The following is a 22,800-nucleotide window of genomic DNA, read 5'->3' on the forward strand; positions in this document are numbered from 1 at the left end:
TTTCCCTCGATCAACAACAGCTGGCCAGAGGTTCAGCCTCCCCGCGCACGCGCAAAAAACACAACTCGGGATTAGGAGGAGCGCCTTGGCGTGGATGCAATGCGCGTCACCGCGAAACGGCTACACGGTATTCGCAGTTTTTGGCTTTAAATGCAAGCCGTGATTCCGATTGTCATCGGGCGGCAGGTGGTTAGGTGGACGAATATGCTTCCAACGGTGGTTGGGGACGGGCCGTGCTAGGGAATGGGATGGGATGGGGAAAGTGTGTCGTAAGGGAGGAAAAGGAACGGAACACCCCAGAGCGGAGGGGCGGCTGATGAACTTTGGGGGAAGCGCAAGGCAATCCGGCTGGCCAAGTCATTCCCAAGGAAAAAAAGGTAAGGTACCTTGCCCGACATGCGGCGGGCGCCACCCAAGCAATTGCAGAGCTCACGGACATGGACAGGGGTGCAGGGGTAGGATGCTCAGGCGTCTGCAGGCGGATACCCTGTGTGGGTCCAGCCCGTGCGTCGCCAGGCAAGCCAGGGTATCTTAGCGTGGCCGTTCTGGAAAGCGGAAATGGCCAAAGTGGGGGAAGTGGGGCTCAAGGGAGTGTGCATTCTGCCCGCAGGAGTGGAGTGACCCCAAAAGGACGAGACTGCCTGGCTGCAATGCAAGCACGACTCTGCTCATGTTCTGTTTCCCGAGAAACATGGAACCAACCACAACGCAAACATTCCCGACTGGCTCTCCGCCGAAACGAAAAGAAAAAGAGCCCAGTCATTTTGTGGCCAGTACCGCGAATTACCGCGCCTACAAATAAAGATATCACGCCGGTTTCAAACCTATCAGCAGATCTCATGGAATCTGATTTTTAATTTGGTCGGGGATAGCTGCCCATGTCCATGTCCATGTCCATGTTCGATGTGCTGGGAAAGTGACGAGCACTCGCTCACTCCCCAGTCCACATCTTTCGTATCCTGATCTCACCTTACCCACGTTCCCACGGTTCTTCAAAAGCAGGCCAAGCGATGAGTGGTAGGGTAGTGTGATTGTGACATCTTGTGTAAGTAGTATTTCCTCCAACAACTCTTTTCAACAAATGCGCTGCAGGTGCCTTGCAGCCATAATTATCCGGCCGACGACCATGGTGGCCAGGGGGTCTGGGCTCCGGACAGATTGTGCGGCCTCGGCAAGCCCCCGCGGCCCCGCGCTCTCTTGAGTCGTGTCGTGTCGAGACACCCTGGGCGTGAGCGGCACAAGGTCTGAGAAGTGGTGTGTGTGGGGAAGATGGATTACCCCTTTCGGCTCACCTACATAGTACACGCTTGTTCCCGTTCTCCAGCAGCTGGGCGCTCGGTGCTGGGTGCTGGTGAGCGGTTTGGCAGACTGCCACACTGCCAATGGGGCGGGTTGCACCGTTCGATGGGCCTGTGCTACCAGACTGATGCAGTGATCCAACGATGCTGTGATGCAGTACACAGTGTGTACTTTGAAATGATGAGCCTGTGCCACCACCAACTGTGTGCCACCACCAACTGGTGGTGGGGAGAACCCGATCCATAGGACAGATCACAGTCAATCCTCTGTCCGGTTAGGCCCGAATTGTTACTTCGGGCAGAAGAGAGCATGAGGAGGAGTGGAACGGGTGGGCCGCGTGCTCAGCGTGCAGCATCATGACGGCTTCCAGCCATTAGACTCGTCGACGGTTTTGGATGCATGCCATTCACCCTCATCATCCGTACACGCACGTGGAGGTATGTATGTACATGTACACTACCTAGTTAATCTGCATCGCTTCTGACGTTGCATGCTGACGGGCTTGTCGTCGTGCGGCATCCTTTCTTACGTTTTCCTCCCGCGTACGAAACTTGAAGCGGGACTGCACCCGGCTGGAAAGTAAGTATCCGAGTGGCCACTGCGAGGTCCGGAACTGCCGTTCTGAGACCGGCGCCCAGCTCACCGCTCCTCCTGTCGCTATCTCACCTTACCCACCAACTCAAGACCACCCTTGTCGGGCGGGAGGACAAAACTTTTGTGTGTTTCCTGGTTGCTTCAAGAAGTGAAGATCGAACATAATGGCCAATTTACGTGATATCCGGTTAATTTGCTTCTTTCGTTTTTGTAGATAATGGGAGTTAGTCATCTCGAACTTCTCACGAAAGGATCTACCATATCGCCGCCCGAGGGGCTGCATGTCCACCAACGACTCAGTCAATCCCCAGCGAAATCCACTCAACCTCGTCACCATCGACCAAAAGCCATGCCTAGAACCGCATGTACCGGCGATTGGCACAAACATCACGTCATGTGCAGAAAGCTAATGGCGCATGTAAATTGAATTTCGATGCCACGGAGAGGTTTTATGAATATATTCATGAAATTGGAAACAGAACAACAGGAACGTGATGATGTGGGAGGTTCTTCATTTTTCTTTCGCTTCCAAAGGTGTGTCCCGAGCCGGGCTCCTCGATTGCCGGTTCGGCAGGGAAATTGTACGGCCCGAGACGGCACCCGGTTCAGCCTTAAGGGTCTGCACACCATAACGCGCGCCCCTGGGTGGGTATTTAAACAGTACCCTGTTGCTCAGTTAAGAGGCCAAAGCCGCAACAGGGACTGATAAGTCGTTCGATAAGTTTCTGTAGTTGATATTTCGGAGGCCTGCCCGCCACATTGCACCGCGGCTGTGCTCCGAGGCTCCCGGCGGAAAGTGGAAACTGAGTGGCTTGATGTCATCTTTTCTTTTTCAGCGGAATGTTTCATGCGATCTTGTGGGGTGGGCTAAACCACATCGGGCTACTGAAACACCTCTCTTGCACAGTTTCGGCGTTTGTCCCCGCGAAAAAGAACGGCGCTGAGAATTGGCATCGCCGCAAAACTTTCTTTCTCCTCTACGTACTTGTAAGGAGCTTGGGGAAGATGGAGCTCTCATAGCTATACGGTCAATTAATATATCCAATTCTCTACCACCGCATGCTAAATTATGGCTTAATCCGACAATTTTGATGTTCGGCAACTTGAGTGGGCGGCCAAAAAGGCCAACGGTAGGTTACTAAGGCTTCAAACAGCCTAGCGGCCGAGGAGGTCATGATGGAACTCTAGTCCCTGAGCACACAGACAACCCCGTTTCACTTGTTATTTCGTTCTCAACCAAATACACAGCAGATAGATGGCATAGTTAGGCTTGTTCAGACCAAGCACTCCTCCCTTCTTTTCTACCTTGTGTATTGTGCGATACCGATATTGTTCAATATGTCCAACATCCAATACCATCGCGTCCCTCTTGACGAGGAGCCCAGTCCTAACAGCCGCCGAATGCGGCGTGATCCCGATACAGACTGTGAAACGACTTCAAATAATCGGAGCAAGTCCCACAAGCACTGGGCGTGGCTTGCCCATGCCGTGCTCCTCTCAGTTTCAATGGCATTCTTTGCTATTTCATTTTGCCTAAGGTCTGGAAACCATACCGCTCATAGACCCCTACTTAATGCAGCACCGGTATTACCGGTAATCGAGTACGAAACCAAACAAGCCGGATTGAGACCAGCATGGAGGGACTCGCCATATGCGGGTCGGAGTGACGAGGCGGAAGAGGCCTGGCGATCTCTTACACAAGGTAAAACCCCCACCCAGTCCATAACATCTGACACTTGCTGACGAAATGTAGCAGGCGATGTGTTTCTCACCAAAGCAACGGCCTTGAAACTGGGCGTATCACCCAGCATGGCAACGAGCAAGCACCCCGAGACGGGCGAGCAGGGCTACGAAGCAGGCGTTGAAGTGTTTTACCAGCTGCGTTGCTTGAACCTGCTGAGGCAGGAAGCTCGTGGAGTGGGCAGCATCGAGGCAACCGCAGATATTGGTGAGTGAATAGCATTTCCGCGGGAACAGGCAGTTGCTGACCGCGCTTAGACTACTGTGTTGAGCTACTCCGGGAGACTCTGATGTGCCACAGTGATGCGGGCATCTTCGCCGTCAGCAGCACCGCCGAGCATATGAGCCAAGGGACACCTGGCAGGGTGCTCGAGTACGAAGGGACCCGCACGTGTCAGAGTTTCGAGGCAGTGAGGAAATGGAGTGATGAGCACGAGGTGAAATCAAGGCAAGACAATGCCGAGTCCAATATGGGTAACTAGTAAATAATGAATCGTGATTAGTGCCTTTATTCTGGCAAGTACCCAAACATGTCCATCGCAGCCCGCCGCCTGTAAAGGCTCGAAAACAGCGGGTAATGTGCTGTGGCTCAAAATGTGACACCAGATTCCACTCGCGCTGATAAACAGAGCCCCTGTCCGCTACTGGCATGGCTGCGCGGAGATACTCCGTCTCATCCTGCATTCAGAGGATTTGTTATCATCCCGCTGGAGACAGCGTAGCCCCAAACATCCCATGGCCCCCTCGACGCCTCGCAATCCCGCTTCGAGAAAATGTACATGTACACAAGGAAATGCTAGGATACGCAAAGAAAATAGTAACGATAGACCAGGTGGTATCTCACCACACAAAAACAATCCTCCTCCGCCCAAAAGGAAAAGGAAAAGAAGACGGGAAAGCCAGCCAGCCCCCCAATACCAACCCTCCCTCCTCCCAAACCACCCCATCCCCCCCTCAAGAAAAGCTCACAAACTTCGGATCCCTCGGCCTCCCGTCCGCGCCAATCCCATTCTCCTTAAACCGCTGCTCCATATACACCCGTCTGGCCTCATCAAACTTCAGCCTCCTCTTCTTCATAATGCGCAGCACCTCCCTCTTAGCAGTATCATCCAAACCCGCGCGGCCGTCCCCGCCCTCCACGTTGGCTGCGAGATCGAAGTTGGCCGACGACAGGCCCGCCTCCATGTCGTCCTCGAACGAGCCCCCCGGCGCCAGCCGCGAGTACAGGTAGTCGCTTCCCGGGATGTGCAGGCTGTGCACCCGCGTCTGGAACCCGGGCAGCCAGCGCGCCCGTGTGAGGTAGAGGGTCGTGCCGGTGACCAGGACCAAGAAGGTCACGCTGTAGAGGAGGTAGCCCATTTTGATGTGTGTATGTGGGTGTGTTGTGGTGGGGTGGTTGCGCGGGGGCGCTTGGTCCTTCGTTTGGAGGGTCTGGGTGTTGATGTTTTCTTTGAATGAGGGGACGTCTTTCAGGGATTGGGAGTGCCGCGCGGCGGGATATTGCTTTGTGGCGCAGACTTGACGGTGTTTCGGAAGCGGCGGGCGGCGGGATGTTCACGCAAATGCGCCGGAGGTGGGGGAAAAAAAATCAAGAAAAAAAGAGCGTAGGCGAAAGGAAGATAAAGCTTGTTACGCAGGTGGGGAGAACATGTCGCTAGGCTCGAGTTGGCGAGCCCTGGGTGCTAATCGCGAAACATTCAAAGGGTCTTGAGATGTGTCGGGTTTGTCGCCGAAGAGGCCGCCGTCAGCTTGGCATGGCATGGAATGACGATGGGCAAATCCCCGCACGGGCCACATGCGTGCTCGTTTTTACATATCTTCTTAAGAGCATACTATATCGGTTGATGTCACTTGACTACTCGCTATAAGAATAGTAATAGCAAGAACAGAACAAAAACATCAACGTTGCGTGTACATTCTATCCTGTTATAAACTATGAACATGAACTTTATTTTCTCATTGTAATATCCCCTCGTTTAGTTCCCCTCTTTTCTTCCCTTCTTTTCTTCTCTTCTTTTCTTCTCTTCTTTTCTTCTCTTCTTTACTTCTCTTCTTTACTTCTCTTCTTTTCTTCTCTTCTTTTCTTCTCTTCTTTTCTTCTCTTCTTTTCTTCTCTTCTTTTCTTCTCTTCTTTTCTTCTCTTCTTTTCCTTTTGAATCTTTTTTCTTTTTACTCTGTTCTATTCTTCACCCTTTTCCCCATTTCGTTTTCTTCTATTAGTTTTCATTTTATTTTCCTTTCTATAAAAGCTCTTCTACTACCTCAAGTAGTTGATGGATAAGTGGTACATGGTGTAATTGTTAAGCGCAACCCGTCATGGTAAGCTTGCTGAAAGCCAGGGCTCTGTCTGCTGCCTACCTAGGTAGAAACCGCATCTATCCACCCATCCAACCGAAGGGCTACAAGGTGGCAGAGCTTCGTTAACCCATCGTCCCGTATGTCCTTCCAATCTAAATCCTCAAGGATATCGTCAATGTAACGGCCCGCTGCAGAAAGGTGAAGAATATGGGCAATGGCAGAATGGAGCGCCAACAATCGCGGTAAGGGTGGCTCTACGGATCCGTCCTCGGTTAGATAGAATGTGCGTTCGACGGGCAGACCCGGCAGATGGAAGGGCTTGAGGAAAGTCTGGATTCGGTAGGTATGCTCTCGGCCAGGCAGTGCCTCGAAGAAAACCTGAAATCTGCAAAACATCAAGTGTAACTCCGGGTTCAATGTGATGGCGTGTCGTGGTCTATCAATGTCGGTGCCTTGGAGGAAGTCGGTAACTCCACGGTCAAACATATTAAGAATATCAAGTGCGGCTTTTTTGGAGGGAGGCTGACGGGGTTAGCCAGGCTTTCATAATGAGGGGATAGAAAGGAACAAACCAGTTGAGACGCGCTTCCCATGTCCGTAAGAGAACGAGGAAGGATATGTGCGACCTCCAATTTAGTAAACCTCTTATCTTCTGCTGCAAGGCGATTGCCATCGTCGTTCCCAGCATCGGCGCTAGGCTTGCCAAAACGGTCAGCGGCTTCCATGATGTCGAATCGACGACTGGCCACACAGCGGTGGCGGTCACGGACAAGGCAGTCCTCTCGAAGGCCTGCCATTCGTTCTGGCGTGCCGATGAAGTCTTGTCCATCCCCTTGCGCTCGTTCGGAGTGATCTACCGGGGGAAACTGCGGCGTTTTGAGGGCAGAAGCACGCACCAAAATAGTGTTAATATGGGACAATAATGTTGTAGGAGAAGACAATATCGGAGGAGAAGACAATGGCGTGGGAGAGGGAGAAGACAACGTCGCGGGAGAAGGCAATATCGCGGGGGAAGATAATATTGCAGAAGGTAATGTTGAGAAAGAAGGTAATTTTAAAATATAGAGCGAGCAAGACTTACAGGGTAGAAAGAAATTCTCGAAAAGGTAATCTGCAAAGCGAGACAATCCCGAGCTCAATTCCTCTTCACAATTCTCAAAATCGATATCATCATCGCGTTGTTCGTCAATCAATGAAAGGCCCATCGACCGGAAAAATGTCCGTAGAAAGATGTCCTTCGAGGCCTCGGAGCGTACATATTCATAAGTGAGACGCACGAGTCGGGGGCCGTTATATTGGCTCCCACCGGCAGCAGCACCTTCAAAATGGTTGACGATACGCTGGAATTTGTTGTTTAACCGGGCGCGTCCGGCGGGTTCTAGGGCCGGTTCGTCGGAAAAGGATATGATCCCTTTGAGGGATGATCAACGCGGATGGTGAGAGGGAGGAACCATCTTCCTGACGCTGTTTGCTTGTTGCTGTTGAGAACGAGGCCACGGAGTTAACTAAACCCCACTTTTCAAAAGGTCGACATTAACACCACACCACATAAGCGTTCAATATATGTACCTCAGTATTGAAAAAAGAAAAAGAAAATAACGGCTTGATGGTTGATGTTGCGAATAAGTTTCCTCAGCTATCAGTACGAATGGAAGAAGAGAGAAAAGTAGTTGAGAAGAAAGAAAAGAAAACGATAGGAGACGGGGGACTAAAAGAAGAGAAGGAACAAAAAGCTAACTAGAAGAAAGAAGGGAAAAGAAAAGTGAAGAGAAACCAAAGCCCCCGAAACAAGGAAAATTAAAAGAAAAGAAGTGAAAAGAAAACAAAGTGAAGGAAAAAGTAAATGCAAATAGTTGTTATTGTTTCCGAAAGTCAAGTTGATGTAAAAGCGACCTACAGCGAGGAATAAGACTGTTTGATGGCATGGAGACATGCACAGTACGAACACCCGGCCGCATTCCCAGTCTAACCCCAACTAGCAAATTAAGCGAGCCCACACTCGCAGCACCAAAAATCCAGCATTTGGGTCTGAAATTCGATATCACGAAAACTTGCCGACGCCTTGATTTTGACTGCATCGCCTGTTCAACGTCCATATCGCCAAAATGTCCAACGTCTCCGCCGACCTTATCTGGGAGATTTCCCGTAAGTTGTTCTAGTTGCAAATTTGGAAGGGTTCGCCCAGTTTCTCACCAACGTCTTTTACAGGCTCCTCCAACTCGTACCTCGTCAAGACGAGGACGGGTCAGTTCTCGCGGGATCCCCTCAACCTCACGAACCTGCACTCGCGCAAGGTACGATTTGATGGAAATACCGGGAGGGAATACTCAAGCTAACGCAGACAACAGTTCGCCGGTTTCGCCAATGACAAGGTACGAATAATTCGAGCACAGCTTCCGATGGGATCTGGGGAGGAATAGTGATCTAATGCGGAGGATTAGGCTCTCGGCATCTCCGCCAACGAGAAGGGCGGCGTTCAGGTGATCAGCAAGAAGGCCGCCTCGGCCAACAAGCCCGCCTCGGGCGTGCACACCGTCACCTACGGCGGCAACAAGACGTCCCGCAAGTTAGTAGAAGCAAGTCTCAGAACGAACATGATCGGAGATGCTAATATCGTTACCTCACAGGACCTACCGCGCCGTTGCCAACCAGGCCGCCAAGAACGGATACCGTGCCGACCTCCGCGCCGCCGCCGTCTCGCGCGCCAGCGCCATCCGCCGGTCCCAGCGGGCCGTCAAGCCCGAGCCGGAGCAGAAGCTGAGGGGCAACGCCGCCAAGAAGGCTGCCGCTGCTAAGCAGTAGAGGATGATGGACGGGCAGGAAAGGGCCGGAAGCGTAGCTCTGTATTGAGACCGCAAACCTCGCGCCGAGGAGTGCATTACCGACGATGGAATGCGGGGCAATGGGGACAGGACGGATTGCCAAAAAGACTTGCATTCAGGAACGGCCACGGCGTTTGATATCCAAAGAATCGATCACTCAAGCGGGGTCTTTGCAGCCCGGATGGCGTTGCGGCACAATACATGTGATAGAGAGCACAACCACCTGCCTGCCCCAGCCTGCTGCCCGAGTCCAGAAGCCCACTCGCGTGACGACATGTAGATGATCGGAAAGAGATAACGGGAAATCGTGCGATCTGCTTCTCCACATTCACAAGGGTCTTCGGCCTCCAACTTCGGGGCGAGGTATTCGCGGTGTCCCGGGCCCGCCCGATACTCCGGGCCGAGAGCCGGGCCTCGGAAGCAAATCGGATAACCGTCTTGACTAGAGCGTGGGTGACCAGCACATCGCAACAAGAATCATCGAAACCGTAATGAAGAAGATAGCGGACTGGAAACAGATTATGGAGGTGCACGCAGTTGGCCCCCCCATCCCATACAATGGATGTCCGGCGCCGAACTCGGGGTAGAAACGAATTGAGCCGGAACATACGAGGTTAAGACTTGTCCACGGCGTGCCCAGTGCTTAGGTTGAAGAAGAGGTACCTAATAACAACCAGGCGAGGTTGTCTCAGCTACGACCTACGAATTAAAAGCCATAAAACCGGCGCACCCAAAGAGCAGGCTCCAACTCCCCCTGGTCATTCTGGCAGAGACTATCATAACGATCACCCATGATATAGCGTTCGAGGCCCTTGTTTACTTCTCTTTTTCTGCGCTCTAGCCAACCACAACCACCTGGAAGCTCTTCACGGCGTTTTGAGGCCTCGGTGTACTGCCACGGGTAATCAAAGTCGACATAAACCCTGGCGAGACCATTGGGTCCCTCCGCCAGCTTTTTGAAAGGACGCACAATGTCCATGTAAGCCTGGAAGATTGTATCACCCTCGGCCACCGTTATCGTGGCGGCGTACGCGCGTGAGGTGCCCTGGCCCATCGTAGCTCCGCTCAGACGCACGGTGAGCTACGGCGCGTTGATCTTGTCTTGAAGCCAGTCGATGGTTGCGAACCAATCTTGCATCGCGGGCTGGCCGGCTCTCGGCCAGCTTGGGGCAAAGTAAGCAGGAAACACGAGTTCGAGAAAACGGAGGTGGACAAGGGCGCAGGCAGGCGTGACTTCTCGGAGAAATAGGGAGGCGGCGAGGCGCTCGTTGGGGTAGTCGTACCTGGGATTGAGTACGGGCAGTGGTTCATTCGCTTCTGGCAAGCCCGGTACCTACCAAGCCGGGTCTGACCGGAGATCGTGGACGAAAAACTCATTGCTCGAGAAGAAGACGAACAGCGCTTCCTGGTATAGGGTGCGGCATACAAGGAATAGGGGAGTCGGCGGGAGCCAGCATCGGCACGCGGAGGATGACGCGGAATGATAGCGGCGGCAAAAACAACCAATGGACTGCCCATCGCCCTTGATACGCCAGCAATTGAAGAGGGAGGGCGTACAAGTAACATCGCCCCAGCGAGGACTGTTTTCAGTGGCAAATGCCACATATCCGAGGTCTTGTCGGCTCCATGTGACCTCCCTCCACGGGACGATGAGGTCGGTGTATTCAAGGTTTTGGAGGCGGAGCTCGCGCGGTAGGTCCATCAACGACGTTGCTGCTGGTGTTGACGACGGCTTCAAGTACGGAGCGGCTATGCCGCGTGCCTGCATGACGGCATCCCGAGCCGCCTCCTGGAGCCGAGAATCCGGCCTTTTGGCGAGGCGGACGTGACGGTTCCTGAGCGGCCGGAAGAGATCGCAGAGCGGGGCGGTGACGGAACCGGCTACATCGAGCGCATGGCCGTTCTGGGGGTCCAGGTCGCAGACGAGGGGAGAGCTCGAGGCGTAAAGTGGTATGAGTTGAGAGGTAAGCCGCGGTCGAGTGCCACTCGTTTAGCATGCCTTGGACTCTCAGCCTCGCCAACCCGTCGTCATCGCTACTTAGGAGTGGAGGGCGATGTAGCCCGTGGTGCTCATTGTTGTACACGCGTACGCCACCATAATGGTATTTGTCTGGACGACCATGCAAACAGCAAAACCCGACATAGAAAGAGAACTCGTCCGGGTGGTGACGGGAGGCTTGGTTAAGGACGATTTTGAGATGGGTGAGCGATGCGAGTGACGCCGGAGTCAGAGAGCGTAGCGGTCCGAGGGACCCTGGGTGTGTGTAGTGGATGAAGAAGCGGTTGGCTGAATACAATAAAGTCGCCGCCTCGGTATATAAGTCCCAACAGGAAAGTAGTCAGCCGTAGAAGCTGGCGGCTGCCGGGGTTTCATATGTCGCCCTCCCCGTATGCAGATCGAACCCGAACGGATAGTCGACCACCCACGATTCCAGGCCGAGGTAAAGGTAGATGCGGCGCCGGAGAGGCGGCGGGAGTCGGAAAAGAAGGGATGCCTGCGCGGCGCGACTAGTCGCGGGGGATGCGGAGTCCGGGGGGGGATCTGTTAGCGCCATCCTGGTTGTTGCCATCAGGGATGTCTGTACGGAGCGTCAAACCCGACTTGATCCCAAAACCCAAATTGCATCACTAGGTTGACCCCCATAGGATTAACCGAATCAATCCCGATTACGGAACCCAGGTATTGGGTGCCTGTGCATGCGAGTAAAGCCATACAATGCAAATTACCAACACCTAGTTGGCTCAAGTCGCGCCTGGTTTGAATAACTCGTTATATCTGGTTTGGTCAATGATATCCAGCAAGAGGCAAAGGTTATGACATCCATTCCATGTAGAGTGGATTAGTCGTAAAGGAAGTATGGCAGACCTACTTGGTGTGTCTTTTCATATTGACGGTGGTGTGGATGGATGAATTATCAAATGCGATTTGGGTTTTGGACCAAGTCAGACTTGACGCTCCGTAGTTTGACCCCGCCAACTTTTCGGATAGTACATACTTAAGCTGCCAAGTACCTTCCGAGCTCGCGATCGCGACATCGTGTCCTCCCCAACTTTCCCACTACCTACTTTTCAACACCGTCCGTCTCTCTAGGTAAACTCCAATTCATTCCAGTAATTCCCTACCTACTTCCCGAGTCCAATTGCGCGTTTGGTCGAACCCAAGCTGACCTCCGATTTCGCGACTTCAATAGCTACCCCTCCATAACCCCGCTTCCCCTTCGATCTTTCGTCCAAAAGTCAAGATGGTCAAGGCTGGTAAGAACCAAACACAGCACCTCTGCGCGATTTAAGGAGAGGGTTTTCTAACATTTTTGACAGTTGTCGCTGGTGCCTCGGGCGGAATTGGACAGGTTTGTTTCCTCCCCGAGCCAACATGAGAAGTCCACCACTGACGCGATACCCCGCAGCCGTTGTCGCTGCTCCTGAAGCTCTCGCCTCTCGTTAGCGAGCTCGCCCTCTACGATGTTGTCAACACTCCCGGCGTCGCTGCCGACCTGTCCCACATCTCTTCCAATGCCGTAAGTGATAGCCCACGAATACGACTTTGGGTTCACAGACTTGAACCACTCACGTTGTACAACAGAAAACCACTGGCTACCTTCCCCCCAACGACGGCGCCAAGGCTGCCTTCAAGGATGCCGACATCATTGTCATCCCCGCGGGTATTCCCCGTGCGTATACGATAATCAATTAGGCTTGCTTGGGATTTATATTAACAATTGTGTCTAGGCAAGCCCGGCATGAGCCGTGATGACCTGTTCAACATCAACGCCAGCATCGTCAAGGGCCTGATCGAGGTGGCCGCCGAAGTCGCCCCCAATGCCTTCATCCTCGTCATTTCCAACCCTGTCAACTCGACCGTCCCTATCTCGGCCGAGGTTCTCAAGTCCAAGAAGGTGTTCAACGCCCAGCGCCTGTTCGGCGTCACCACCCTCGATATTGTCCGTGCCGAGACCTTCGTCGCCGAGCTCGCCGGCAAGAGCAACCCCCAGGAGCTGAACGTTCCCGTCATTGGCGGCCACTCCGGCGAGACCATCGTCCCTCTGTTCAGCAAGGTTACTCCCTCGGTCACGATCCCCGATGAGAAGTACGACGCTCTCGTCAACCGCGTTCAGTTCGGTGGTGACGAAGTCGTCAAGGCCAAGGATGGTCTCGGCTCTGCCACCCTCTCGATGGCGTATGCCGGCTACAGGTAAGTTGGGAGCTATGTTATTTCTTGCTCGTGGTGCTAATTGGCCCCAAGGTTCGCCGAGAAGCTTCTCAAGGCCGTTGCGGGCGTCAAGGGCCTCGTTGAGCCCAGCTACGTCTACCTCCCCGGTATCCCGGGCGGCAAGGAGATCGCCGAGAAGACTGGTGTTGACTTCTTCTCCGTCCCTGTCGAGCTTGGAGTAAGTGGCGCCCGCCTGAATTAAGTCCAGCCCTCGGACGTGCTAACAAGACGTGCAGCCCAACGGCGCCGAGAAGGCCCTCGACATCCTTGGTGATATCACTGAGAAGGAGCAGAAGCTGCTTAACGCGGCGCTCGAGGGCTTGAAGGGCAACATCAAGAAGGGCGTCGACTTCGTCCACACCCCTCCCCAGAAGTGAATACCCACCCCCTAGTTCGTGATGGCAAAATTATCCCCCTTTGTTATTTTTTGAGGCAGTGGCATTTTGCGAGGCAGCCGCTGGTGGCTTGCAGGTAGTCCGAGCCGTCGTGGCCGGTAGAGCAAAAATAGAAAATGCTTTTGCTCCTCCCATACCAGATTAGGTGGCTGATTGGTGTTATCACTTCTTAGGTTGTAAGCGCTGACGCTGAACGCGTGGGATGCGATTAGCCCATTAACAACTCGTCGGCGAGGACAAGAGAGGGGGACAGGCAACTGATAATCACCAGCGGTCATACAACAACCGGACGGGGGAGAAGAGGGCGCTTTTTAGCGAGCATGTTGTTCTATGTACTACCGGACGCCGGGTATACCTGCAAACCAAAAATCTAAACACGACCGGTTCTAACATGCCACTGCCCCCTCCATCTATCGACTGCCTGCGTGCCTGCCGACCGTTTGTAACGCCATACGCCGCTGATGTTTCCTCGCCCGCTGTGTTGCGGTTGCATTGGCCGCAACACGGGCCGTAACCGGAGCCGCAACCCAATGCCCAGACCGGTTAAACGTAATACATATATGTTCCCCCCACGCTGCACTCAGCCTGGGCCAGGAACCAACCACCTGGTTGGCCGTTTGATATCATCATCATGCGCTGCTCTGCTCATCCACCGTTACTAAAACAGTGAAATTGGCCATTCGCCCCGTGGATTAAGAATGCATGCATAGCTGGGAGAACCGATTACGACTTGGCCGGCACGGTCTTGATCTGGAAGATCGCGGTCGGCATTTGAGTCGTCTCGGCGTGCACCGTCGCGGTGATGCCGAGCCCTGCTAGTGCGCCGCGGACGATGCCACAGGGGAACCAGAGGAACTTTGGAGGTTTTGTTAGCTTTTTACTCTCTCTTGGTCTTGTGAGATGGGCTAGGCTGGGTGAGAGCGAGGGAGAGTTACCGGCTGTGCGCGTAGGACTGTTTGGCTGCTGGTCTCGGCGCTCATCCGCGCAAACGGTCGGAAGGCGTTGTCTGTGAGAACGTAAACTCCCTGGATAGGCATGTGAGGTTAGTGAGTGGTATTGTGAGGGCGGGGATGATATGGGGGACATACCCTGTGGTTTGTCTTCAGATTGTCCACTTGCTTCCGGAAGACAAGTGTCCAGATGTCTTTGCAGAGAAACTTGATCACATCCAGCGTGTCGTTGAAGCGTGGCCGGTCGCGGGAGAACCTGTCCGCCATCCGTGTCAGCGCTTAACACATCACCAATATTGCCCGCCGTAGCGGTTGCCCTGTCCCAAACACCACGATGACCTCGCAGAGGCAAAGGGAAAAAACAAAAGGCGGCCTCTAACCACACACACAACACACAACACACGTACCTCTCGGCAAGCCCCTGCCCCACGCGATACCCGATCCGCTCCAACCGCCAAAACACCGCCCCCCTCTCCTCCTCCTCATCCATCACCGTCTCCGTCTCGGCCCCCGTCCCCCCAGGGCCACCACCCGCCACTGCCCCTGACCCCGACCCCAACCCAGACGACAACCTCCCCGCAGCACCCCCCTCCCCACCCTCTACCCCCTTCCCATTTTCCCCATCAGCCCCCCCCCTCCCCATCACCACCCTCTCCCTCCTCCCCTCCCTCCCCATCAACCTCCGCCGCCGCCGCCGCCGCCGCCGCAGCGGCAGCAGCAACCTCATTCTCCTGCTGGCGCGCCACAAGCTCCAGCTCATTCGTCAGGCGGTAGGCCATGGGCACGAGCTCGATGAGCAGCAGGTCGAGGCATGAGGCGGAGAGGAAGCGGGCGGTGGGGTCGGAGGCGTTGTAGGGGGGCATTACGGGGTCGAAGGACATTTTTGCGGTGTTGGGAATGTGTGTTTTGTTTTGTTGGGGTGGTAGTGGTGGTGGTTTGTTTGAGGGGATGGTTGGGTCGTTGCGAGTCTCTGTCGGTGTTGCGGGCGGGTGTGGATGGTTGGTGTTGTTGCGTGCTTGCTTCTGTTGGGTCGGTGGATGGGTGTTTCGTGTGGTGGTGGCGCGGATGTCTTCGTGGATGCTTGATCGTGCAAGAGGTGTGGTCAACCGAGTTGGGAGTAAACAGGCTGGTGTTTGCTAGCGAGGAGGTTCGGCGTCGGAGCTGCGGGGCGAGGTATGGATGGTCGGTAAAGCTCGTGTTGGCACGGGGAATTGGGCATTAGTGAGGGGGTATTGTATAGCAAGTTGAATAAACTAAGTAAAACCGATCGTGATTCTCAATAATCGGTATGGTGTGTGGTGTTATTCGCGTCGGAAATCTGGCAAGTCGAGTTCAACCTGGGACGCTGCAATGGTGGTTGAGCTCTAGCGTTGCTTCCGATGCACTCGGTAAAGACAAGACAGCCTTGGTATGCAGTTACCCAACATGCTCTTAACCAGCATAAATCAGGGGAAACAAACAACTGCTCCACACACTCACTCTCATTACACTTTTAGTCGATAGAAAGCCATTGCATGTTGGTACAGTCCAAGGCATCAAGTAAAAAAAAGAAAGAAAAAAAGAGAAACATAAATGGGGCTTAGACCCATGGTATCTAATCCCGCCCTTGAGAATAGCCAGGACGAAACCCTCACCCCTCTTAGCTAGATGCCGATCCCGCGAACTCCGACGACCAGCCCTGTTGCAATTACACAATATAAACAACCCCGTCAACGCCTACCGATGCCTAGCCATTCCGCCCGCAAACTGAAAATGCTAAAATATGGCATAACGAGGAGGGAGAAAACCTCTCCCCAACCATGTGCCGGTGGACGAGCCTCCTTTAGCGCTTCGACTTCTTTGGAGTCCCCCGTTCCTAGTACGGGACCGTAGAATAGCCGTTGCCATGATTTGACCGCTTCACCGGCCGGGGCGGCTCGTCATCGTCTGACAGCGTCAGGTCAATAACCTCGGGAGCTGGCCGCTTTTTGGACGACCTGGGGGCCGCAGAGGTATCCCGAGATCCGACACTAGTTGGGGTTGCAAGATGGGGAGTCGAGGCGGCAGCTTGGCTCGGACCTGTCGAGGCCCTCCCTGTCGTCTTGGTGACTTGCGAGACAACAATATCGTCGTCGTCGAGGTAGCTCGCTTCTTGGTTCGGTGTCACCTCCTTCTTGGCACCGGGAACGGCCCACTCCCCGTTGGGTTCAATTGTGACTTGTTCGACTGCATCGGTAGTCTGGGCAAGAATCTGCCGTGCGTACCTGCTTCGTTTAGCGGTTATCCCAAGGACGCGATTCAGGTCCACTCACTCATCAATGGCCAACTGCTCGAACGGTGCCGGTTTGTTACAGATGGGGCAGAGCCATTGAGGGCCCTGCTCCTGTAGCTGCAGATATGACGTTGCGTCAAAACACTGGATATGGTTGCAGCTCACACCGCGGCACGGCAGATTGAGCCTCATGTATGATAGCGGGCACTTGAGGCTCAGATTCTGCGACATAGCCACCACATCAGGGTCGCTGGCCTTTTTTGTGACTGTAGCCCGCTGGTTAGTATAGGCTGAATCGGTCCAAGCCAGAGGACTCACTCTCGGCAACAACCGATTCCTTTCGGATCTTCTTCTGGATCTGAGAGACGAGTGCCTCAATGGGGACGGATTTGCAGACGATCAAGACGAGGTAGAATTTCTGTGGCGATTGGTCAGCAAACCATCTCAGCAACCCCTCCTAATCCGTACCTCTGAAACCTTATTATGAGACGCTGCGCCTACCTTCTGAGTCAGCGCGTAGGTGAGCTCAACGTTATTGGTGTAGCTGGCAGGCCTCAGACGCAGCGAGTCGGTGATGTCAACCGGTCTAGTAGACCCAGGTTTGTTCTTCAGACCCCGCAGGTTTGCCTTGATGTCGCCGCCATTCACCTTCAATTCGCACTGATACGGAAAGGATATTTCCTGGACGCCCACATTGCCTGCGGTACACAAGACCATGACACGCATGGTCCGGTCTGTCAGGCAGAGCTGGAGAGCCGGGTGGTCTTGGACTTTGATGGAGACGCGCTCCGAGTTACGGTGCGCTGCCATCACTGAATTCCAGTTAGCCACCAGCGGCCTTAGCGGTGCGGAGAAATGGGGTGACCCGAACACACCTTCCAAAGTCTTGACATCGCCAATCTGGTACTTGAGTTCGTAGAATGGGCTTGGTTTGTAGGTGATGGCCGGAGCAACTAGCCCGGCATTCGGCCGCAATCGACCGGCTGCTCCAGTCGTCGGGGGTTGGGATTGGTATGCAACCGAGGGGGGATTTTGCGATCTTAGCCCGTTGAGTGAGCCATAGCCTGGCTGGTTGTATGAACCCATAGCATAGCTGGGAGGGGTTTGTGGTCGCGGCGCCTGGTAGTACGAGGGTTGCTGTATTGGTTGTGACCGGAGCGATACTTGCGATACTTGCGATTGCGATTGTGGTTGTGACTGCGACTGCGACCGCGAGACAAGTGATGGGGTCACGTAGATGGGTGCCCGATGTACTATGCTCTCACGAATTTCTTGCAGTCGCTCCCAGTCTCGAGATTCACTGCAAGAGTTGATCTCTGATCGGTAATTGTGAGCCATGGCCAATCTAACCCGGTGGGTTGTGCCATTGAAAATGAGTTGGGACGAGATGTGGCTGTGGAAGGGAACAGCAGGGAGACAGTGGGAGACAGTTGAGATGCGATAGAAAGGAAAAACAGGCAAAGCCAATAAGCGGTGTTGCGGAATGCACCAAGCACCAAAGAAATCTCACTTACGATTAATGATGCGTCTCTGGAGCTCGCTTTTGTTCCCAGTCTTGGGGATGCCATTCACGGCGCAGATGGACTGAAGGATCGCCTTTGAGATGGCAGGGACCTGGATAGTCCGGACGAGGCTTTGCACCTCGGCCGATTTGTCGTCCATGGCCTTGAATTGGTTCCAGCAGAAATTAGAAATGTATCGCCTCGCGCTGAAGGCCTTAATCTGAGTATATCGATGTTATGATTATCGGGAAAGAGCGACCGAGTGGAAAACTTCAAGGGCAGTAGGTAGCTGCCCGATGAAGCCGCCCTCGGAGCTGCAATTGCAGCGCTTCTTTTGCTTCGAGTCCCGTGATTTCCCTGGCTGCATATGGCCTTAAAGGTGAGGATGGCATAAAATTTCTGGAATAGAGCGTGAATACGGTCGGCTTGGTCGTAAGCGCGTGACAGTGAAAGCCTTGTCAGTCCTCTTCCGACATCGAGTGCTCACCCATAGCTCGAGTCTGTCGTCAACACAAATGGGCGGTGTTTTGTGGCAGAAAACGCCCTGTCCCAAACGAGTCAACGGTTGCCTTGCCCCAGCGATCTTGCCGCTGTTCACTGGGAGTTGTCAGGTAAATGTGGGGCTTGTACTGGGTACTGAGTCTTGGCGTAACATGTGCAGGCTTGCCAATTTTACCAGCAATTTCTGCGCGAGGAAAAGCGATTCTGCGTCTCTGGCAAGGTCCACTCGAAGTAGATCGACTTCGAATTGAGCTTCGTGCCTGGCCCTTCGGATCGAAATTTTCGGCCACCTGCTCATGCTTGTATCCGTGTTATTTTTACACCCACCACCACCACTGCCCATTCTCCCCAAGACACTCACTCCCAGTTTATAATTCCTTGTTACTACTCAAACTTATAACAAACCCACGTCGCAAGGCAAAACATGGCGAAAAGCTCAAGGTCAAGCGTCATCAAGTCAAACAACCGGCGGCTCAAGAAGAATGTGTTCGGCCCAGTCGAGTCAGCACGTGCTGAGCGCCTCTCAGCAAAACTTCTGGCCCTTGCCGCCGAGGCCAAGCCAGTGAAAGACGTGGAGATGAACGAAGGTATGTTAGCCTTCGAAAGAAGTAAATGACGTACCGAATCGATGCTAATATAGACTTGCAGAGCCTGTGGAGGAGACCAAAGACGCCGCTACCAAGGAGGACAGTAAGTTTGTGTGGCAGATGACACTGAGATATCGTTATTGACCTGTTACAGCCGCCATGGAGGTGGAAGATGCTAAGCCGGTGGGCAAGAAGCCGGGCGGTAAGAAAAAGGTGGAGAAGCGGCGAGGCAAGAAATCGTCGATTGTCTTTCCTACGAGGGGGCCCAAGCGGAACAAGAAATGAGGGGGCCTATGTTTGAAGTCGGATTGTCTTGGTGCGAGAGCATCTCATCGGACCCGGCTTCTCTTCCCTGGGGCCGAGCCCTTGTGATTCGTTGATATCGACTTCATCACAGTCAAGAAGGATTGGCCAGGCCAAAGGTTGCCGTGAGGAGGGAGGGGAAGAGGGAGGTTTGGTTCTTGTTTCGGCGATTTGTCATTTTGCGCATATGAACCCCTATGAAGATGGGTCAGTGCAGATTTATGCCCGCTACATTTGTTGGGTGAGGAGTCAGGAGTCAGGCAACACAACAACGGCTACGCGGCGGAAAGGCCACCATCAGCAATGTTGGGCCCAGTGTCGGGGCCAGGTCGACGGGCTTGGTTCTGGGGACACACAAGAAAGTAAATATACCCTGTGTCAGACAACCTTCTCTGCGTATCCAGCCCCATCAAGGAATCAGTGCTGGATGGCCAATCTCGATGATCTTGATATTCACATCTAGGTAGGTGGTAACCTCTCTGCCCCTGAGAGGTCTCTCTTGTAATTCTGTATCGATATGGTACCACGGTACACGCTCGGCTGCCGCCGGCCCACCGCATGGGTCTTTCGTGGGACCCACAGTTATCTGCGGGGCCTCAGGTCCTGTCTTGGCTTGAATCCTCCATCTTTCATCCAATCAACAACCACTGTCGCGGAGCCAAGCTCTCAGGGTGCCTCGGGGTTTGGACAAGAACACCAGGTTTGAGAGAGGGCATCCCTTTTTCGAGGAGCGTGATATATTTCTGGAACTTGCGCCTGCATTGATCATGGACTCTGGCACCAATTGAACCTTTTTCTTAGCTAATACCCCACCAACTACGCCGATTCCCTCCCGTGGAGATGACGGCGCACAGTCGTCGCGATGGGACTTTAAGCTCCGTGTTTTTGCTTGCCGCCAACATCCTGATTCCTATCGCCATCTTCGTATTTGCGACGGGCTTCTTCCCATACAAACCACTGCTTTCTGGTCTGGCAACCTACGATACCGTGACCGAGTATGGCGACCCTCCGGCGGCCCCGTTTGACAGGCTCGTATTCATGGTGATCGACGCCCTGCGAAGGTACCGTAGACATTCAACGTGCTGCCGTCGTAGACACACATAGGCTAACAATTGACTGGGTTACAACAGTGACTTTGTCTATGCGGAAAACAGCGGTTTCGAATTTACGCAATCGTAGGCTTTGCCCTTCTCTCCAGCCAGGGCCGCCCAAGCTGACCGGCCCAGGCTCATTCGCGATGGCGCCGCACTCCCCTTCACGGCGCATGCCACCTCCCCGACCGTCACGATGCCGCGACTCAAGGCGATAACTACCGGCTCGATCCCCTCCTTTCTCGATGTCGTTCTCAACCTCGACGAAGGGGACGAGAGCTCCAGCTTGGCGTCTCAAGACACGTGGCTGGCGCAAATGAAGGCCAAGGGCACGGGGAAGCTGGTTATGTACGGGGACGACACATGGTTGAAGCTGTTTCCGGGAACCTTTGATCGCGCCGACGGGACCACGAGCTTCTTTGTTTCGGTAAGCACGGCGCATTCGGGGTCGGCAGGAGTATGGAGGGCCGGTCAAGAGCTGACGGGAGTAGGACTTTACCGAGGTGGACAACAACGTGACTCGGCACATCGCGGGGGAACTCAAGAACAACGACTGGAATACCATGGTTCTACATTACCTCGGTCTAGACCACATTGGCCACAAGGGTGGACCAAGGAGGTATGACCACCCCCAGCACAGGCGCGGACGGATGCTAACTGTTCAGTCCCCATATGGTCGTCAAGCAACGGGAGATGGATGGAATCGTCCGTCAAATTTACACAGCCATCGAGGCGCAAGACCATCTCCAGTCAACCCTATTCGTGGTCTGCGGCGACCACGGCATGAACGACGCCGGCAACCACGGCGCATCATCCCCTGGCGAGACCTCTCCGGCACTGGTGTTCATGTCCCCGAAGCTGAGAGCTCTGAAAAGCAACCTTCAGTCGCCTATGCCGGAGGATGAGAGCTTCCAGTATTATAGCACCGTCGAGCAGTCGGATGTTGCCCCGACTCTTGCTGCTTTGCTCGGTTTCCCAGTGCCCAAAAACAACCTGGGCGCGCTCATCCCTGAATTTTTACCGTTCTGGTCTAACAGTAAGAGGATATCTCTGATGTCTATGTAACTGTGCTGACGTTTGCCCAGGGAAGGATCAGGTTCAGCTGCTGATGCGTAATGCTCGCCAAATTCGGGACATTGTCCTGGCAGTGTTCGGCCCGGGCATTTTCGAATCAAACCCAGATGCAGACGCTGCTACCGAGCCCAACACCGACTATCGAGAACTGGCGCTCGGCTGGGAAAGGCTGGCTGGTAGCTATAGCAAAGGCACGGGCAATGGGGACCACTCCCAGCTTATAGTCTCTACAACAAAGGTGTGTCTTTTAGATGGCGGGTACAGCAATGATACTAACATGTGTCCAGTGGCTTCGACATGCGCAGGGGGTTCTCAGCAGTATGGCCAGCAATTATGATACCTCGAGGCTTTTCCTAGGACAAGCTACCGCCGGTGTGGCTCTGGTTGCCGCCATCATTGCCGCGGCGTGGTGCGCCAAGGACAAGCTTGTCTCCTTCACCCCCCTCTCCGGTATCGTTCTCGCCTATGGGGCGATGATGTTTGCAAGCAGCTATGTCGAGGAAGAACACCACTTCTGGTACTGGGCGACAACGGCCTGGTTTGCATATCTCGGCATCAAAGGGTACAAGCGGTATGTCTCCCGTCACTCCCCATCCGAACCCCTACTCATCCGTAACAGAGGCAACGTCTCCGCCGCGCGTCAGACCCTCTTCACCACAGCCCTGCTCCTCACCACTCGCATCATCAGGGGCTGGAACCAGACAGGCCAAAAGTTTGCCGGTGAGCCCGACATTGTCAAAACCTACCTCAACACCAACCCCGCCCTGCTCTGGTGCCTCATCGGCGCCACCTATCTCTGGGTCCACCAGAACCTGGTCTACGGCCTCAGCGGGCTGCCCATCTGGCTCAGCTTTACGACTACAACCGGCCTGGTCCTCGCAGCATTCACCTTCAAGGTCGCCTTCACCCTCGAAGACGCCCCAGAACTGGTCACCGACCTCGCCCGCTACATACTAAAGCTCAACTTCACCCACGGCGCCACCCTCATCACCCGCGCCCGCGCCGTCTTCATCGGCTTAGCCCTACTCACAGCCATAACTGTCCTCTTCATGCTCGCCCGCCGCCGCATCTCCCTCAACCAAAGCGGTATGCCACCCCCCTCCCCCCCCAACCCGAAAATTGAAGGAAGAAAGGCAAGCTCCTACTAGAATGCAAACGTATCCAGCCACCGAAAGCCTCCCAG

General features: G+C 54.2%; 9 protein-coding genes across 9 annotated transcripts; 5 read left to right on the plus strand and 4 right to left on the minus strand.

Annotated features, from left to right (window-relative positions):
* Positions 1–3,231: 3,231 nt before the first annotated feature.
* On the plus strand, positions 3,232–4,115 carry CHGG_05624 (uncharacterized protein; the record flags this gene model as incomplete). Its single annotated transcript, XM_001221718.1, has 3 exons — positions 3,232–3,595; positions 3,647–3,841; positions 3,892–4,115. 3 exons carry the CDS (start codon positions 3,232–3,234, stop codon positions 4,113–4,115), a joined length of 783 nt encoding a protein of 260 aa, XP_001221719.1.
* Positions 4,116–4,587: 472 nt separating this feature from the next.
* CHGG_05625 (uncharacterized protein) lies at positions 4,588–4,992 on the minus strand (the record flags this gene model as incomplete). Its single annotated transcript, XM_001221719.1, has 1 exon — positions 4,588–4,992. One exon carries the CDS (start codon positions 4,990–4,992, stop codon positions 4,588–4,590), a length of 405 nt encoding a protein of 134 aa, XP_001221720.1.
* Positions 4,993–5,345: 353 nt separating this feature from the next.
* On the plus strand, positions 5,346–6,254 carry CHGG_05626 (uncharacterized protein; the record flags this gene model as incomplete). Its single annotated transcript, XM_001221720.1, has 2 exons — positions 5,346–5,354; positions 6,000–6,254. 2 exons carry the CDS (start codon positions 5,346–5,348, stop codon positions 6,252–6,254), a joined length of 264 nt encoding a protein of 87 aa, XP_001221721.1.
* Positions 6,255–8,036: 1,782 nt separating this feature from the next.
* Positions 8,037–8,733, plus strand: CHGG_05627 (uncharacterized protein; the record flags this gene model as incomplete). Its single annotated transcript, XM_001221721.1, has 5 exons — positions 8,037–8,076; positions 8,140–8,225; positions 8,280–8,303; positions 8,373–8,497; positions 8,559–8,733. The coding sequence occupies 5 exons, from the start codon at positions 8,037–8,039 to the stop codon at positions 8,731–8,733; spliced, it is 450 nt and encodes a 149-aa protein (XP_001221722.1).
* A 1,101-nt stretch (positions 8,734–9,834) lies between these two features.
* Positions 9,835–11,308, minus strand: CHGG_05628 (uncharacterized protein; the record flags this gene model as incomplete). Its single annotated transcript, XM_001221722.1, has 3 exons — positions 9,835–10,036; positions 10,091–10,687; positions 11,181–11,308. The coding sequence occupies 3 exons, from the start codon at positions 11,306–11,308 to the stop codon at positions 9,835–9,837; spliced, it is 927 nt and encodes a 308-aa protein (XP_001221723.1).
* A 687-nt stretch (positions 11,309–11,995) lies between these two features.
* CHGG_05629 (malate dehydrogenase, mitochondrial precursor) lies at positions 11,996–13,340 on the plus strand (the record flags this gene model as incomplete). Its single annotated transcript, XM_001221723.1, has 7 exons — positions 11,996–12,008; positions 12,072–12,103; positions 12,161–12,271; positions 12,337–12,424; positions 12,483–12,945; positions 12,997–13,141; positions 13,200–13,340. 7 exons carry the CDS (start codon positions 11,996–11,998, stop codon positions 13,338–13,340), a joined length of 993 nt encoding a protein of 330 aa, XP_001221724.1.
* A 741-nt stretch (positions 13,341–14,081) lies between these two features.
* Positions 14,082–15,189, minus strand: CHGG_05630 (uncharacterized protein; the record flags this gene model as incomplete). Its single annotated transcript, XM_001221724.1, has 4 exons — positions 14,082–14,213; positions 14,447–14,564; positions 14,716–14,915; positions 14,989–15,189. 4 exons carry the CDS (start codon positions 15,187–15,189, stop codon positions 14,082–14,084), a joined length of 651 nt encoding a protein of 216 aa, XP_001221725.1.
* Positions 15,190–16,163: 974 nt separating this feature from the next.
* CHGG_05631 (uncharacterized protein) lies at positions 16,164–18,221 on the minus strand (the record flags this gene model as incomplete). The annotated part of the gene is made up of 5 exons (XM_001221725.1): positions 16,164–16,431; positions 16,600–16,825; positions 16,878–16,977; positions 17,061–17,731; positions 18,074–18,221. 5 exons carry the CDS (start codon positions 18,219–18,221, stop codon positions 16,164–16,166), a joined length of 1,413 nt encoding a protein of 470 aa, XP_001221726.1.
* A 765-nt stretch (positions 18,222–18,986) lies between these two features.
* On the plus strand, positions 18,987–22,765 carry CHGG_05632 (uncharacterized protein; the record flags this gene model as incomplete). The annotated part of the gene is made up of 10 exons (XM_001221726.1): positions 18,987–19,149; positions 19,211–19,252; positions 19,304–19,351; positions 19,699–19,814; positions 20,254–20,513; positions 20,655–20,970; positions 21,132–21,162; positions 21,268–21,579; positions 21,629–21,855; positions 21,905–22,765. The coding sequence occupies 10 exons, from the start codon at positions 18,987–18,989 to the stop codon at positions 22,763–22,765; spliced, it is 2,376 nt and encodes a 791-aa protein (XP_001221727.1).
* Between the last annotated feature and the right edge of the window lie 35 nt (positions 22,766–22,800).

The sequence above is a fragment of the Chaetomium globosum genome, genomic scaffold (assembly GCF_000143365.1).
Source record: "Chaetomium globosum CBS 148.51 scaffold_3 genomic scaffold, whole genome shotgun sequence".
NCBI classification, from domain to species: Eukaryota; Fungi; Ascomycota; class Sordariomycetes; order Sordariales; family Chaetomiaceae; genus Chaetomium; species Chaetomium globosum.